Genomic DNA, 13,454 nt, shown 5'->3' on the forward strand with positions numbered 1-13,454 from the left:
ATGTGATTTAGCCGATAGCCACACCAAGGAATTCGTGATGGGGACAGATGGGACAGTTGCAAGGGGACAGAGGGACACTGAGGCGCAGGAGCGTTGTCAGCCTGTCATATGCAACAGGTCTCTTGGTGGGGGCCAGCAAACAGCCTTGGTGCCAGCCTGGCAGCGTGCTGGACTGTGTGGTGTCCGCTGGAGCCAAAATGTAATTCTTTGCTATGCAGGGATACCCATTTTGGGCGGGAATAACTGGAATGTTGCAACCAGAATCCACAGATTCTGCCTTCTAATTCAAAATGCTTCTTCAGCCCAGTTGTAAACTCTTTGGGGCCAGTGCCTGCCTTCTGGTTTTTGTGATTATAAGCACCTTAACACAATGGAGTCACGGTCCCTGACTGCCTTCCCTAGGTGCTGCTTCAGTACAAATAACTACACTAAATTGCCGTGTCCTGCAAGGAAATGTTTGGGAAATGTTGAGCGACCGTGCGCTTATGTTATTGTAAAACCAGAAATGTTTACTCATTATATTTAAATAGGTTTGGATCATTGTGGATGAAAGTGAAACAAGATATAAGCCTGCAATGACATGCATAAATACATAATTAAGTGTATTTCCTTCCCATATGGAGAGGATTAGCTTTCTTGCCTCAGCGGGGAGTTGCTTTATTTGGTGTCTGCTTTGGTGTCCCTTTCTTTTTGACAGCTTACAGAGGTACACTGAAAGGGAATTTCACTGGCTGGCTAATGAATGTTGGAAGAAGGACTTTGAGGGCATGTGGAAAAGAATAAGTGATTACCTCAGAAAACAGAAGTTTAGGGACCTGAAGGGCCGTCCTATTATCCTGACTTCTCTTTTTGACCTTAAGTGGGCCCTATGGGATGATCCTGCCCACCTTACCAAGACTTATTGCTTAGTCATAAATCGAGACAGAGGGAGAGAGAGATGTGTCTAGTAAATGCTGAAGTGTCAGCGATAGCGCCTGAACTCGGGTTGCATAACTTGAGAAATATTTTATCACCCCTGTGAGCCAAACCTCTGAAAAATCAATAGAACCTGAGAGTTGTCGGTATTGATCTGAAAGGCTGAGATGTATTGAAATATTCATGGCAGAATGTGTGCGTGTTTGGGGATGTGTGGTTTGGGGACAGGGATGTAGCTCTCGGGGAGTGAAACATTCAAACTAGATTTCATTTAAACAAGATTAAGACTATTAGGTGACTTGCAAAGCATACACTTAAAAGGGAATGAATTTGCTTGTCATACGGCAAGGCTTCTGACAGAGAGAAATGCATTCTCATTATTATTATTTTTCTTAAATGACAAACTGTTGGGAGGAAGAAGTCAAGGAGATCTGATAAAATTAGCACCACGTTCTCTTGGGGATCTCTGGGCTTGCTTTGTTTGCAAAGCCAATTTGGACATTGCGTCTTTGATCTTCACTTTCAGTATTTGAGCAGGCATGTTTAGTATCACTCATTTCACAGGAGATTTGGGATTCAAGTTTCTTCAACAATCTAAAAAGCAGTACATTAGAAGGGGAATTGTCTGCCAGTCGTCTTAGAATCTCAATACCCTTGATACTAATTTGATGTGATGCATTTCACCAGATGTGTCTACCTGAACGATGTTTTATGCCCAAGAGGTTTGTGCTACTGTAGAGTATTAAACTTGGCTCTTCCCCTCCCTTCCTCCCCTCCGTTTTTCTTCCAAGAACAATCGAATGAAAAGCATCCCTAATTTTAATCTGCATGTGTAGGTGTGACATGTTTCAGACATTTGGAAGGAAGAGAGTGTGTCAGGCAGGATTCGTGCAAAGAGTAGAACAGAACCTTGAAGAAAACCCATGCCGATAATGCTGCAAAGAGATTTTATGAAACTGCTGCTTATATATAGGCTAATAGATTAATATATTCACTCAGACTCTGAGACCTGCCTTTTTACTTCTTACTCCTCTCCTGCAGGATCTTTGTCACTTCTGGGGCATAGGTTCAAGTCTCTGCTGATCCCACAGACTTCTGCCAGGCTTTGGGCAAATCACCAAGGGCATGATTTGGACTCGATGATCTTAAAGGTCTTTTCCAACCTAAGTGGTTCTATGATACTTCAAGGCATTCAGGCGTTTGAGAGTCATCTATTTTTGCACATATCTTAGTGTGTCGGAGCTGTTTCTGCAAAACCACAGCAAGGGAATACGGCAGCGCTGCCCTGCCTGGCTGCACGCTTGCGAGGATCCGCCTGTGGGATGCTCGGTGACTCTGGGCATGCAAGTTCTTCAGACGGACCCACATTGTGGATGTGAAGGGAAGGGCTGAATGGAGAAAGGAGAAATGGAGAAGAGAGTAGGCAACAAGTATTGCTTAAGAAAAAATATTGGCCACGTAGGCTGCCAGTGGGCTGAAGATACTATTTCGGGAATAGGCAGCTCCGTGATCTTTAGGACAAAAGACATGTCGTGCAGGCTATCGAGGGTTTGTGCTGCGTGGTTATAGAGTCCAGCTCTTAAACAAAAGGGAAAATAAGGGCAATTAGGACAGATGTCTGTCTTAACTCTCTCATGTGTAAATTCATCCATGGTTAAAAACAGTTATATGAAATAAAACTAAGCACCCTTGAGAGGCATTACTTCAATCAGTGGCTCAACCTTAGCAGAAAACCAGGCTTTGTGCATCGGAGATTTGCTGGTATCGCTAAAGAGAAAAGCCACAGCTCGTTCCTTCAGGCCGTGGAAGTTGCATGTCCCCAGGGAACGGACCGTGAAGCTACCTGGTGTTGGTTTAGGATCCGTGTGACCAGCATTTGCTTCCCTCACCCCCTCTAAAAAATAACAATCATACAAAAAAATCATCAGAACTGTTGCTGCTGAGTGAAGCTTCCTACGAAAGGGAACCTCTAAACTGTACGGCCAAACAGCTTGGAGGCAGCGCTGGCAGGACTGGCCGTGCGATTCCAAAGGGAGAAGCACCTTGTGCACCAGTCTCCGTAAATACCGGCTGCTGCCCGAGCCTTCTCAGCAGCATGGTGTGCACCAGCACCCTGCCGTTCCTGGGATGCCGCGGAGCCGGGACAGGTGACACCAGCTTTCGTTTAATTAGGCTGGGAGGGCATCATTTTGTTGCCTGAATCTCATTTTTATCCATGTTGCTGCAATAAAGCTTTCCTGTAGTAGGTAAAATGAAAGCAGGAAAAAAACCACATACTTGCCATTCTTTATTTAATTCCATTCCTCAATGGCAAAGTAAACTGCATGTTTAAGAAACAGACATCAAAAGATTTGATTTCTCTGAAGCTAAAAAGCCTATTAATCACAATTTTAAAGTGTTCTTTAATTACCCTGTAATAAAATGACACGCGCAGAGCGGGAGGAAAAATTGTACACTTTTAGAGTTCCTCATGCTTGTTTGTGTTTCAAATCTCACCGGAAATCCTTGTTGATCCCTTCTGCTTCTGCTGCTTAATTCTTCTCTGCCACAGCTATTGTTTATCGTTTAGCCACGTTAACCGTATCCGCTGCAATTCTGAGGCAGGAAAAAGCGTGTTGGGAGGACGGGCCTCATTTCTAAGCTGGTTTCTGGAGGATATAATAGCGATGGAAACTTCATCTTGTGAGGGAATTAGGAGGCTGTGGGGCGCAGAGCTTCCCTGGGTGTTGGGGGGGTGGTGATGCTGCAGCCCTTCGCTCGGTGAGCGTGTGTTTCAGCTACAGGGGCCGTTCCCGCATCGTCAGTGCGATGGGTGCATCAGGACTTGGAGTCTGTGTTGCGTCCTGGGAGAAGAGGATCTTGAATCCCTCTCCAAATAGCAACCCGGGAGGTAAAGGACTAGTAGATGGTGCTCAGGATTGCATAGCACGGGCCTGAGTCACGCAGGACCAGTACGGCTCCTTCCACTCTCCATGCGTCTCCATTGCACCCTTGAAATTGGCCTCTGGATAAAAGCTTTGAAACAAGGAGATAAGCAAGAGACACGGGAGTGGTTTTGGTCAACCAAAGGACGGGATTTGATTGACCAAAGGATATGATCTGTCAAAACAGGCTATAAGGAAAAAGACAAGGTTAATCTTTGTTTAAAACTTCTTTGTAAAATTCAGTTTTGTTGAGGAAGGGGAATGAAAAATAAAATTGGGGTGGACGCCCAGCTCCTCCTCCTTTTACAGGACGAGATAGGTGCTGGGGCTCGTGGTGGTAGAGAAAAGCTTGGAAATACAAATCAAGTCCAGAGGACAACAAAATCATAGGCTTTTACAAAAATAAAAGTGTCACGACGTTTGATAAAACTTGCTGGCTCCTTGAAACCCTCAGCAAGGTTTTTGTACTTGAGATGATTCGTAAAACATCGAGAACATCGATTGCCAGCGTGGAAGCAGACTACGCAGGCGTGGAGCCCGTCCCTTCGAGCAGTATTAGTGGCTCCTCCTCCTACTGGAAGGAGCAACAACTGGTAGCTGTGGGTGGGGGAAGCCACGGTCCCACCTCATGCAGGCTGGTATGTTTTGGGTCTGGATTCGCTGCTATCGCGAAACTCAGCCGGGTGGGTAATGTTCCGAGTTGATCTGTTTTCAAACCCAGACAGTTGTTAATGAAACAGTTGCTGTTTTGTTGACAGAACATTAATTACTTGATCTTAGGACTTGGTAATTGCGCAGGCCCCCTCTGTATACATCACTAATTACATTAGCAATTATATGGCATTTTAAAGACAAAGAAACGACTACAGCAATCGCAGTGTCGCGGGGACCCTGCTGGTAAATTTCAATCAAGTTCCTGCAGTCCCAGTGAAGTGTGGAGGCGAGTCCTGCTCCACCCGCGTCCTGTGGAACCATCGCTCCGCTGCGGTCCCTCGCCGCAGCACCCCAACCACACAGCCCTGGGAAAGGTGGGGGGGCTGGAATTTCTCGTCAAAAAATTTCCCTTCTCAAAATGTAGCATCCTCTAAAAGCCTGCTTGCTGTTGGAAATAGTTCTTTCTACTGTCAGCTCTATTCATCCTGGAAATGATGAAGAGTCAGAACTTAAAGAATCATGGCTTGGATTAAAACTAATTGCAGTTTTTAAAGACACTGGTCCGTGCCTTCCTGCAAAGCTGCATTGTATTTCTAAAGAGCTTCCTTTGCAAATTAATAGGCCAGAATGTTAAGAAGGTAAAATTCCTGTGCCTTCAGAAGCTGGAGATTTGCAAAAGAGCTTTAAAATCAGAATAACTGTAAGCATGAGAACCGGCACCAGCACGCTGGTAAAGCCACCGTTACTTTGAAAGGTGACAACATGGACAGAGGCTCCTTTATTCGGAAGAAGAGCTGTAAAACCCCTTCCTTCGGGTAGGCAGCACCTTACAGTCTGCAAATCGGGTACCGAGGGTCGTACTTCAGTTACTGCTGCCATTCCCTTCTCCTGTCCCACCTCCTCGGGCTTTCTGTCCCCTAGTACAATCCTGAGGAGGGATGGTTGCTCCTCTGGGTTCAGGAGGAGTTTCTACTACTTGTCCCTGTCTTGCCCTCCATGGTGGGTACGGGCTGTGGGGCCCTCGCATGCCACCGCCGTTTAAGTCAAGCGACCTGTGCCCATTCAGGTGCTGGGGGAGGAAGAAGGTGAACATAAATCCATCGCTTGTGTGGTTTTTCTACTGATTTTGTAGCTGTGGCTCTCGTTTGAAGGCCAGAGGGGAAAATAATTATATGGGCAGCTCCATGGGTGGCGTGAGTCGGTGCGCCGCCACCGACTCAGGTTGGCGATAGCTGAGGATCTGGCCCGTGTCTTGTCAAGTTTTGAGCTTGTAAACAGGGAGAGATGGTATTATTACCGAAAGACAATCTCTCTCGCTTGTGCTAGCTATTTATTCCCCCGTTCTGCTCCCTCCCACCCCTGTTTTTTACTGTTCCTCCAGGACTGTTGCTAGATGCAGTTTCTGACCCGTTCTACCCAGGATCCCCTTCATTAAACCCTCACTCCAGGATCAATTAAGGTTGGTTTGAACCTGCCGCTGCTTTTAATGGTGGCGAGATTGCAGCCACCACCTTCTTGTCACAGAGACAGTTACTAACTTGTATGTAAGATGGGGTAGCTACAGCCTCCGTGCGTGATGCTGGACTGAGTTTGAGAATAGAGACAAAAAGGAACCGGGATGGGTTTCCACACATACACACGCTGTAAACCTTGCAGAAGAGTCACAAGAAAATAGGGCGCTCCATGCACATCCCCCTGCGGAAAAGGGACTGGTGGTGGAGAGGCTGCTGTGTCGTCATTCTGTGTCTTTTTCTGTTATTGCCGTAGCTTTGCGCAGCCGTGGAGGACAGCAGATCTGGCTCCCCCCACCTGATGCTGCCGCCATGGGACAGCGGGTCGGTGCCCTCCATTCGGGAGGGGGCTGTGGGGTCTCCTCCTCCCCCGGCTCTACACTGATGTTTGCTCAACGCTGGCTCTGTCCTGGCTGCTCTGTCCACACCCTCTGCTACGGCCACCAGCTGTCCGTTTAATCCAGTCCTGCAAGTGGAGTTAATGAGACATTCCTACTTAAATAACCTGGTGCGATTAAAGCTTCAGATCTTTGCACCTCGACAGCTGTGTGTTGTCACAGAGATAAATATTTTAACTGGTCTGGCAATTCCCCAGCTGCCCTGCGTAAGTGGTTGAACGAGTGGCTGTTGTTTCCCCATTTATTAAAGTGAAATCCAAGTTCTTACAAAACAGCCATCTAGAAAAGACACGTAAAGGGGAAAAAAAAAAAAAAAGAGGGTGGGAAAGAATGTGCTTTTCTAGAAGGCCTCGTGCAGGTGGCAATGTGGCCGTGCCCGCTGCCACCCGAGGCCAAGGCTGACTGCGCCTTCCCTCGCTGCTCACAGGAGCGGTTCTGTCGGGAGATGTGTCTGGCCGGAGTTCTCGGCATCAGCCGAGGGAAGGGTGCGGATACCTGGCCTTGGGAAAGGCACTGCCTTCCGTGTTTGAGGTGACAAGTGTCATTAAATTCTTTCCAGAGCGTGGCAGCAATCTTACAAAGGAGAGCTGAGCAATCTGCCCTGCGTGCAGCACCTGGTGAATTAAGGATTTAAGAAGGTTGTGGGTTTCTAGACTTTATTGGTCTTAACGTGGGCCAGGAAAGATCTTTTCTCATGGGCTTTTGAGAATCGAGCAAGATGTCGTACTGAACCTGGTTCATTGTCAAATGTAACGGATCCCAGAGATTTTGTTGTTTTTTAATAGGGATTCTCTTTCAATATGGAGAACCTTTGATGATGCCATCTAAGCTAGCTGGGGTTGGAGGGAGGTGTTTGTATTTGCATTTAGGCGTTTTTTGAATTTAGAAGTTCATTTTTTTCCTGAAACTGTCTTGCTGGGGTACTTCATGCATCTCCTTCCCTCACTCAGCATTTTATTTGGAAGTTGCTGAACGGATGGGACAGCGCTGGAGGCGAGAGCGATAACCGATCACAGGCGCAGGCTGTGCGTGTACATCATCAAGTCCTTAAGAGAGGTAAGAAATCACGAGTGGGACACAGTAGATCTCCAGGCTTTCATCTGCGTAACAAACTTCCTCTCGTGAATGGAACAGTAGGTCACTGTTAAAGACTAAGAATCTCTTTGAAACTAACTGTTAGTTTTATCACTAAAATCGTCACTTAATACACTGCTGGGATTTTTTAGGGGAGGGGAAAAAGCCGAATCAGATTTTGAGTAGAATGAGCCTTTGTTCTAGACGAGACGGAGGATATTTCGGACAGTGGACAACTTCGGTTTTGCTGTTGGGGAGGTCATCTACTAATTGCATGTTATCCCGGAATAAGTAATTGAAGCAGATTACCAAAAAAAAAGCCTGTTTTCTTCTCAGTTTTTGGTTGATAGCGCCTAATGTTTTCAGATGCTTTAACTGACATCTGGCAGTGTTTGAAACACTGACGCATATTCTGTTAGTCAAAAAATGCCAGTAAAAGTGGCTTTCATCATCAAAGAAAATTTTCGGTTGTTTGAACCTTTCCAGCGATTTTCACACAAGAATTTAGAATATTCCTGGTTTAGATGGTTGATTACCGTTTTCCAAGATGATTTTCACCACTCTGGTTTATTTTTTTCTGATGGAATAAAGGTAATTTACCTTTTTTTGATCAATGCTCTTACAAAGGGAACAGAAATTCCCCGTTAGGTATGCCAGACCTGGGCTGCGGCAGCCAGTGTACGTTACCCTTCCGGAAGACCAGGGGCAGGCGGAGCAGGGTCTCCGCCGCCGGGGCTCGGGGCAGCGGGGCTGTGGAGCACCTCCTTTGCACCCCAGATACTAAAACCTGCGCTCTGCTGCGAGAGGGAGCAGATACAGGCACGCTTCGGACTCTTTCTTGGGAGTGGATGTCGCTGACCTCTGCGGCGTGTGTGGAGCTGTGCACGGAGGCAGCGCCTAAGAGGGTCCAACGCCGAAGGCAGTCCCACGGGCAGGAGCCCAAGGACAGGCCGGCATTGGTCAGTCTGAGGTTTGGGGGTTGATTTTGTGATTTTATGCTCTAACCGATCGGACTCTGCCAACCAAAAGGGGAGCCTCCCGAGGGAAGGGCAGCTCGCCGACCTTTTGACTCCTTCCCTCTCCTGGAAAGGCGCTGGCTCTCCCCCAGGTGCTGGTGGGCAGAAGAGACCATCGCCGTCCTTCCATGACTATCAGTCCCGACCTGGCCCTGCCCAGTCGTGGGGGGACGTCTCACAAGCACGAAGGTTTGTCTGTCGGGACTGTCACCTAGCACGGAGTTACCCTTTTTAGAAGTGTTATTGCCATACCTTACCATTGCCATACCTTACCATATTGCCATACCATACTCAAGTGCCTTGAGTGGACCCATAAAGATGATAAATAATAAGGCATAATGAACACTCTGAAATTAAGGTAATTCCCCCCCTTGTTTACAGTACAAAAATTTTATTTTTTTGTTAGGATAATTTAAAGTTTAAAACTGAAGTAGACATATTCATTTTACAAACAAGATAATTCTTCCATAAGTAGGACCATTAAAAACAGTAAACAAAAAAAGCTATCTTTACAAAAGCTCTGTGCATAGCAACTTCATACCGTATATAACTGACAAAGCAAAAAAAACCAAAAAAACAACCAGCCAACCCCAAACGAACCCCGAAACTATACAGTAGGGAGAAATGAGGCCTTAATTTACAGAAGGGAGAAAACAGTCTTTAAAAACCATGCATATTGGAGTGTGCAAAGAAATAGGGGGAGTAAGATGCTATACCGAGATAAATAATGAAATAAAACGTACTCTTTCAAAGTTATGATAAAATTTGTAGTCACCTATCGAAACACTTTCATTTTTCTAGTGGCATAAAGGAAAGCTGTTAGGGAATATTAAACAGCAATAACTAAAAGAGGACAGATTTGCTTATTACACTGAAAAAATCCTTACACATAAATTTTTACATTGCTTTTCCTTTTTGTTGGGTGCTTTGCCACTGCCAAAGTCCTTTTTTCGTGGTCAAGGATTTCTGATTGTATTTGTTTACACACGTTTTTCTTTGTAAAGCTACCAGTAAATTCTACACTCATCTTGCGTATGATAATTTCCATGCATGAGCAAAATTCATGTTCTAAACCATTCCTATGTTTAGGGTTTTTTCATTTCTTTGACTCAAATCGAACCAGAAAATTTGTTTTCCATGTTTACATCAACATAGGCAGCTGCACGTTTCTCTTCCTATAGGTACTTGAAGTAGCTTTCTAGGGAGGTTTTCTTTTTCACTTGGACTCATGGCACTCACACTTGAGCAACTGGATGGAGCTAATAAAAATAACTGAAGTGTGAAAGGACTGTGGAGTGTTCAGAACCTTTCCTTTTTGTTAGCCAGCCTGTCATTTTTTCCCCTGAATCTTCCCAAGATTTCAGTGATCTTTTTTATGTGCCTGCGCTGACTAAGCAAGAATAAAAAAGGGTGGACAATTAACAGAATAGCTTTTTCCATGAGATGTCTCAATGTTTAAAATTGGAAACCTTTCTGACTAAGATTTTGTAATGAAAATTTTATTTGTTAAAAAATGCCAGAGGGTTTAAGGTAGCAAGCTGCTGCTTTTCAGCATGTGGCCCAGAAATTCCCATCTATCTATCGGGAAGATTTGCTGGGTGTAGAATTTTGAGTTTAAGCAGAGATGATAGAATTTTAAAAGTAGCCTGTACACAGAGGGACAGGGGGAGAAAAATCCACCATCTTTATGCTTTGGAGCTGTTTGGGGGTTTTAGTGGGTCAGGACAGGGAGGGAGGTGATATGTCAGAAACGAGCCTGGTCCGTCAAGATCTTTTTTTGAAATCTAGGACTCGGTGTATTGTTTGCTGAAATTTATGGAAGTTTTAATCCAAGCTCTAATAATCCTCAATCTGATTTTTTTCCCCTGTAGGCATGCACAATTCCAAACATGAATTTGGACCTCTGGCTCTTAGCTTTGCTGGGATGTGGGTACCTGTGAATAAATGAAATTCACTTTGGGGTTTGGTTGGGGTTTTTAAGGAACGCCAATGACCAGGTTAGCGCACCCCGTTACGTTACAGCCCCAGATTCCTTAAGACCTGTGATTCTTTTGGATTTCAGAGATCACTTGGCTTCAGGGCTGGTTGCCCCGCTGACCTCCGATGATTGCTACTTCCTTGGTGGCACGAAGGGCGTGAAGGACCTGCAGTGTCGGGGAACCCACAGCCATAGTTACCGGTGAGTTATTTCAGTTCAGCTTTTCTGGAACGCAGACACTTTCCGTAGCCTGACAGTAAGACTCTGACTAACTCTATTCATGCTTCCTAAAAACACATTATTCCCACCAAATCTCTCGTTAAAGTTGCTTCTAATTGCCATTTTTGCTAAGAGGATAAATTGGGCCTTGAGTTCCAGAAGGCGCCGCCACCTTTCCTGCGCCCGCCTGTCTACAGGGCCAATTTGACACATTTGTAAAACGCCCTCCGGTGCCAAAAGGTGGCCCGTTGGGTGGGGGCTGCCGGGTCACGCACCACACACAGCGCCCAGCCCCTCGGTCACCCGTTGCTGCGGCTGGATCTGGCCCAGGGATCTGGAGAGAGGCGATCTAGTCTATGGCTAATCCACAGGAGCTCAGCTACGCGCCTGGTCCAACCCCGAGTCCAGCACTGAACGGAACATCTGCCACATGTAAGGATCCCCCAGAACACGGTTGTACTTACCCATCGATTAAACTACAGGGTAAACGGACAAGCACAGTTTTGGGGCCATAATTAGGGGTTTATTTATTAACGTAAAGATGTTACCATAGGAACAGCTATTCATGCAGCTACAAATTGTGTGTATTTTAGTGGGGTGTGAGTAGTGTAGCCAATTTTTTTTTCTCATTTTAAAAATAGCTTTCCAACAATCAAATTCTTTTGTGCCGTCTCTGATTTAGTGAGATAACTGGTGATTATCTTTTTTTTACCAGACTTGTTCTCACCTTCCGATTTCAGGAGAGGAGGTGCAAAGGGGAACTAAACTTTTTTTTTTTTTTTACACTAAAATGCAGAAAAATTCAAAGCTATTGATTACTTCTATGAACTTCAATATATAAATGGAAAATACTTACCATTTTTAATGACTCAGGATAAAAGTGCATAAATTACTCAAATACATATTTACCCTCTATAAATGCACCCTTAATATGAAGCATAACTGAACTTAAGGTGTTCTAACTACATGGAAAAACAATATGTTAGAGAACCCTTTCCCTCCTAATTCATACATTGAACCTATGAAATAAACTCAGTACCTCATGAGAAATCCGATTTGTTCAAATCCCTAAGTGCCACTCATTTGCCAGTAGCATCTTTGAAACGTCCCAGTTAATCTCAGTACCTGAATATACTAATCAAAACAAAAAACGGAAGGGGGAAAAATGAGGAGGCTGAAAATTCGTCTAATTAGCAACCTGTATACCACAATGTCTGTAAAAGTTTCTGATGGTTTTGTTACCCAGAAAGAATCCTATACATCCTTGCACATGAATTCAGTAAGAGGGGAAAAGTGAGGAGCAATTGCAGCAGTAATAATATATCTCAAACTTATCACTACATTTTTGCATCATTTTTCTTCATTGTACAACTGGAGGAAAAAATCCAAAAAAGGGTTTAATTTCTACCTCTACATACAATAAGTTACAAGTTTATTTATTTAAATAATTGTAAAACATCTTACATTTTTTAAAGAGGTTAAACTATAAGCAAATACACACATACACCAAAGTTCCATCATTCATGTCAGTTTGTCCTAGAAATTCTTTCATGCTGGTACCCTGTTTTGTTGATTTTTTTTTCTGCATAAACTAAATCGATATCTGAAAGGCTCCATAGAAAATAGAAACTTCAACTTTTTTTCCCCTACAAAGTAAAACAAATTGTATCCAAAATATCAAGCTTGAATCACTTTGCCAATTTCTTTCTCCTTTTCATATTTTACAAATCTTAGGAAGGTTTCCTGTCTTTCAAGAAAGACTTTGCGTTCCTGATTCCGTTCTGCCAACTGTTGTTCATCCTGGCTCTTGGCTGATTCTTCACTCTCCATGTTTTAGGAGTTGACGTGGTTGTGTCAGAAATATGAAACAGGTAAAAGATGCAGACTTCTATCTTGTCCAATCCATAAAAAATGTTCCTTTTCCTGGGCCTGGCTTTCCCCCAAAAAAGAGCTTGTAGTGCTATTTTTTTCTTTTTAGTGGTCCATCACAATAAGTAGTTTTGTGCTGTAAAAGAAAAATGAAAAAAAAAGAGGGCAAAAAAAGGAAGAGGGAGAGGAGCAAAGCTGCCTCTTCCTTACATCGGGGGAACGACAAGACCAGTCATGGCTGAAAAAGAAAAATGACAAAGATGAAATTCTGGCACATTTTTATGGAACAGAATACATTTGAGCCCTTCACCCTCCCGTGCGCCAGCACTGGCCCTGTTCGCAGTTAAACTTGCCCTCCCCTGCCTGGGGTGGTTTTAGGCTTTAGTGAGACCTAAGGTGGTGGGACTGCGGTGGCAGTGGACAATGTGCAGTTCACAGGACGGTCACCGAAAGCCAAGGGCCCTGTGGTTCTTCACTGGCCAAGGGAGGCAGGGGCTTAATCCAGTCCCAACACGTGGATTTTCAGAAATGCCTAACGGCTTTTGGGTGCTTATCTCCATAGAGGAGCCCCTGGAGATGGACATGGCTCAGCACTCGCCCCAAGAATTCAGGCTCCAGCTTTCTCAAGGTGAACCCTCAAAATCAGCCTTGAAAACCGGGCTGGAGCCGGGTCTCCCTCTCACGTCCCACCCGACCTGCTCCCTGCCTTGCGGAAGGGGTTGTGGGGGAGGGGAGCGGGGTGGAAGCCCCTGGGACTGCCCCAGCCCTGCCGGCGGGACCCAGCCAGAGAGTTACAAGTCCTGATTCACTGGGCGACGACCAGAGCTGGGGTTTGCTAATTTAGTTGCGGTGGAAGGAACGGACCAGCCTCTCCTCCTCGCTTGGTTTACCCCATA

General features: G+C 45.1%; 2 protein-coding genes across 7 annotated transcripts in view; one reads left to right on the plus strand and one right to left on the minus strand.

Moving 5' to 3' along the window:
- CDCA2 (cell division cycle associated 2) overlaps positions 1-13,454 on the plus strand; it is a 110,716-nt gene that overhangs the window by 88,499 nt on the left and 8,763 nt on the right. For all 3 annotated transcript variants that reach the window (XM_055820147.1, XM_055820148.1, XM_055820153.1), the window contains exons 21-23: positions 7,353-7,458; positions 10,555-10,671; positions 12,424-12,560. The gene's annotated coding sequence lies outside the window, so the exon portion shown is untranslated. The remainder of the gene's footprint in view (positions 1-7,352; positions 7,459-10,554; positions 10,672-12,423; positions 12,561-13,454) is intronic.
- Positions 12,273-13,454, minus strand: part of EBF2 (EBF transcription factor 2) — a 144,028-nt gene continuing 142,846 nt past the window's right edge. For 2 of the 4 annotated variants that reach the window (XM_055820156.1, XM_005234249.3), the window contains one exon: positions 12,273-12,796. In XM_055820156.1, the coding sequence (XP_055676131.1) occupies positions 12,765-12,796 (32 nt within the window). In that variant the 3' untranslated portion in view covers positions 12,273-12,764. The remainder of the gene's footprint in view (positions 12,797-13,454) is intronic. The other 2 variants (XM_027782176.1, XM_005234248.3) reach the window with 2 other exon arrangements.

The sequence above is a fragment of the Falco peregrinus genome, chromosome 17 (assembly GCF_023634155.1).
Source record: "Falco peregrinus isolate bFalPer1 chromosome 17, bFalPer1.pri, whole genome shotgun sequence".
Classification (NCBI taxonomy): domain Eukaryota; kingdom Metazoa; phylum Chordata; class Aves; order Falconiformes; family Falconidae; genus Falco; species Falco peregrinus.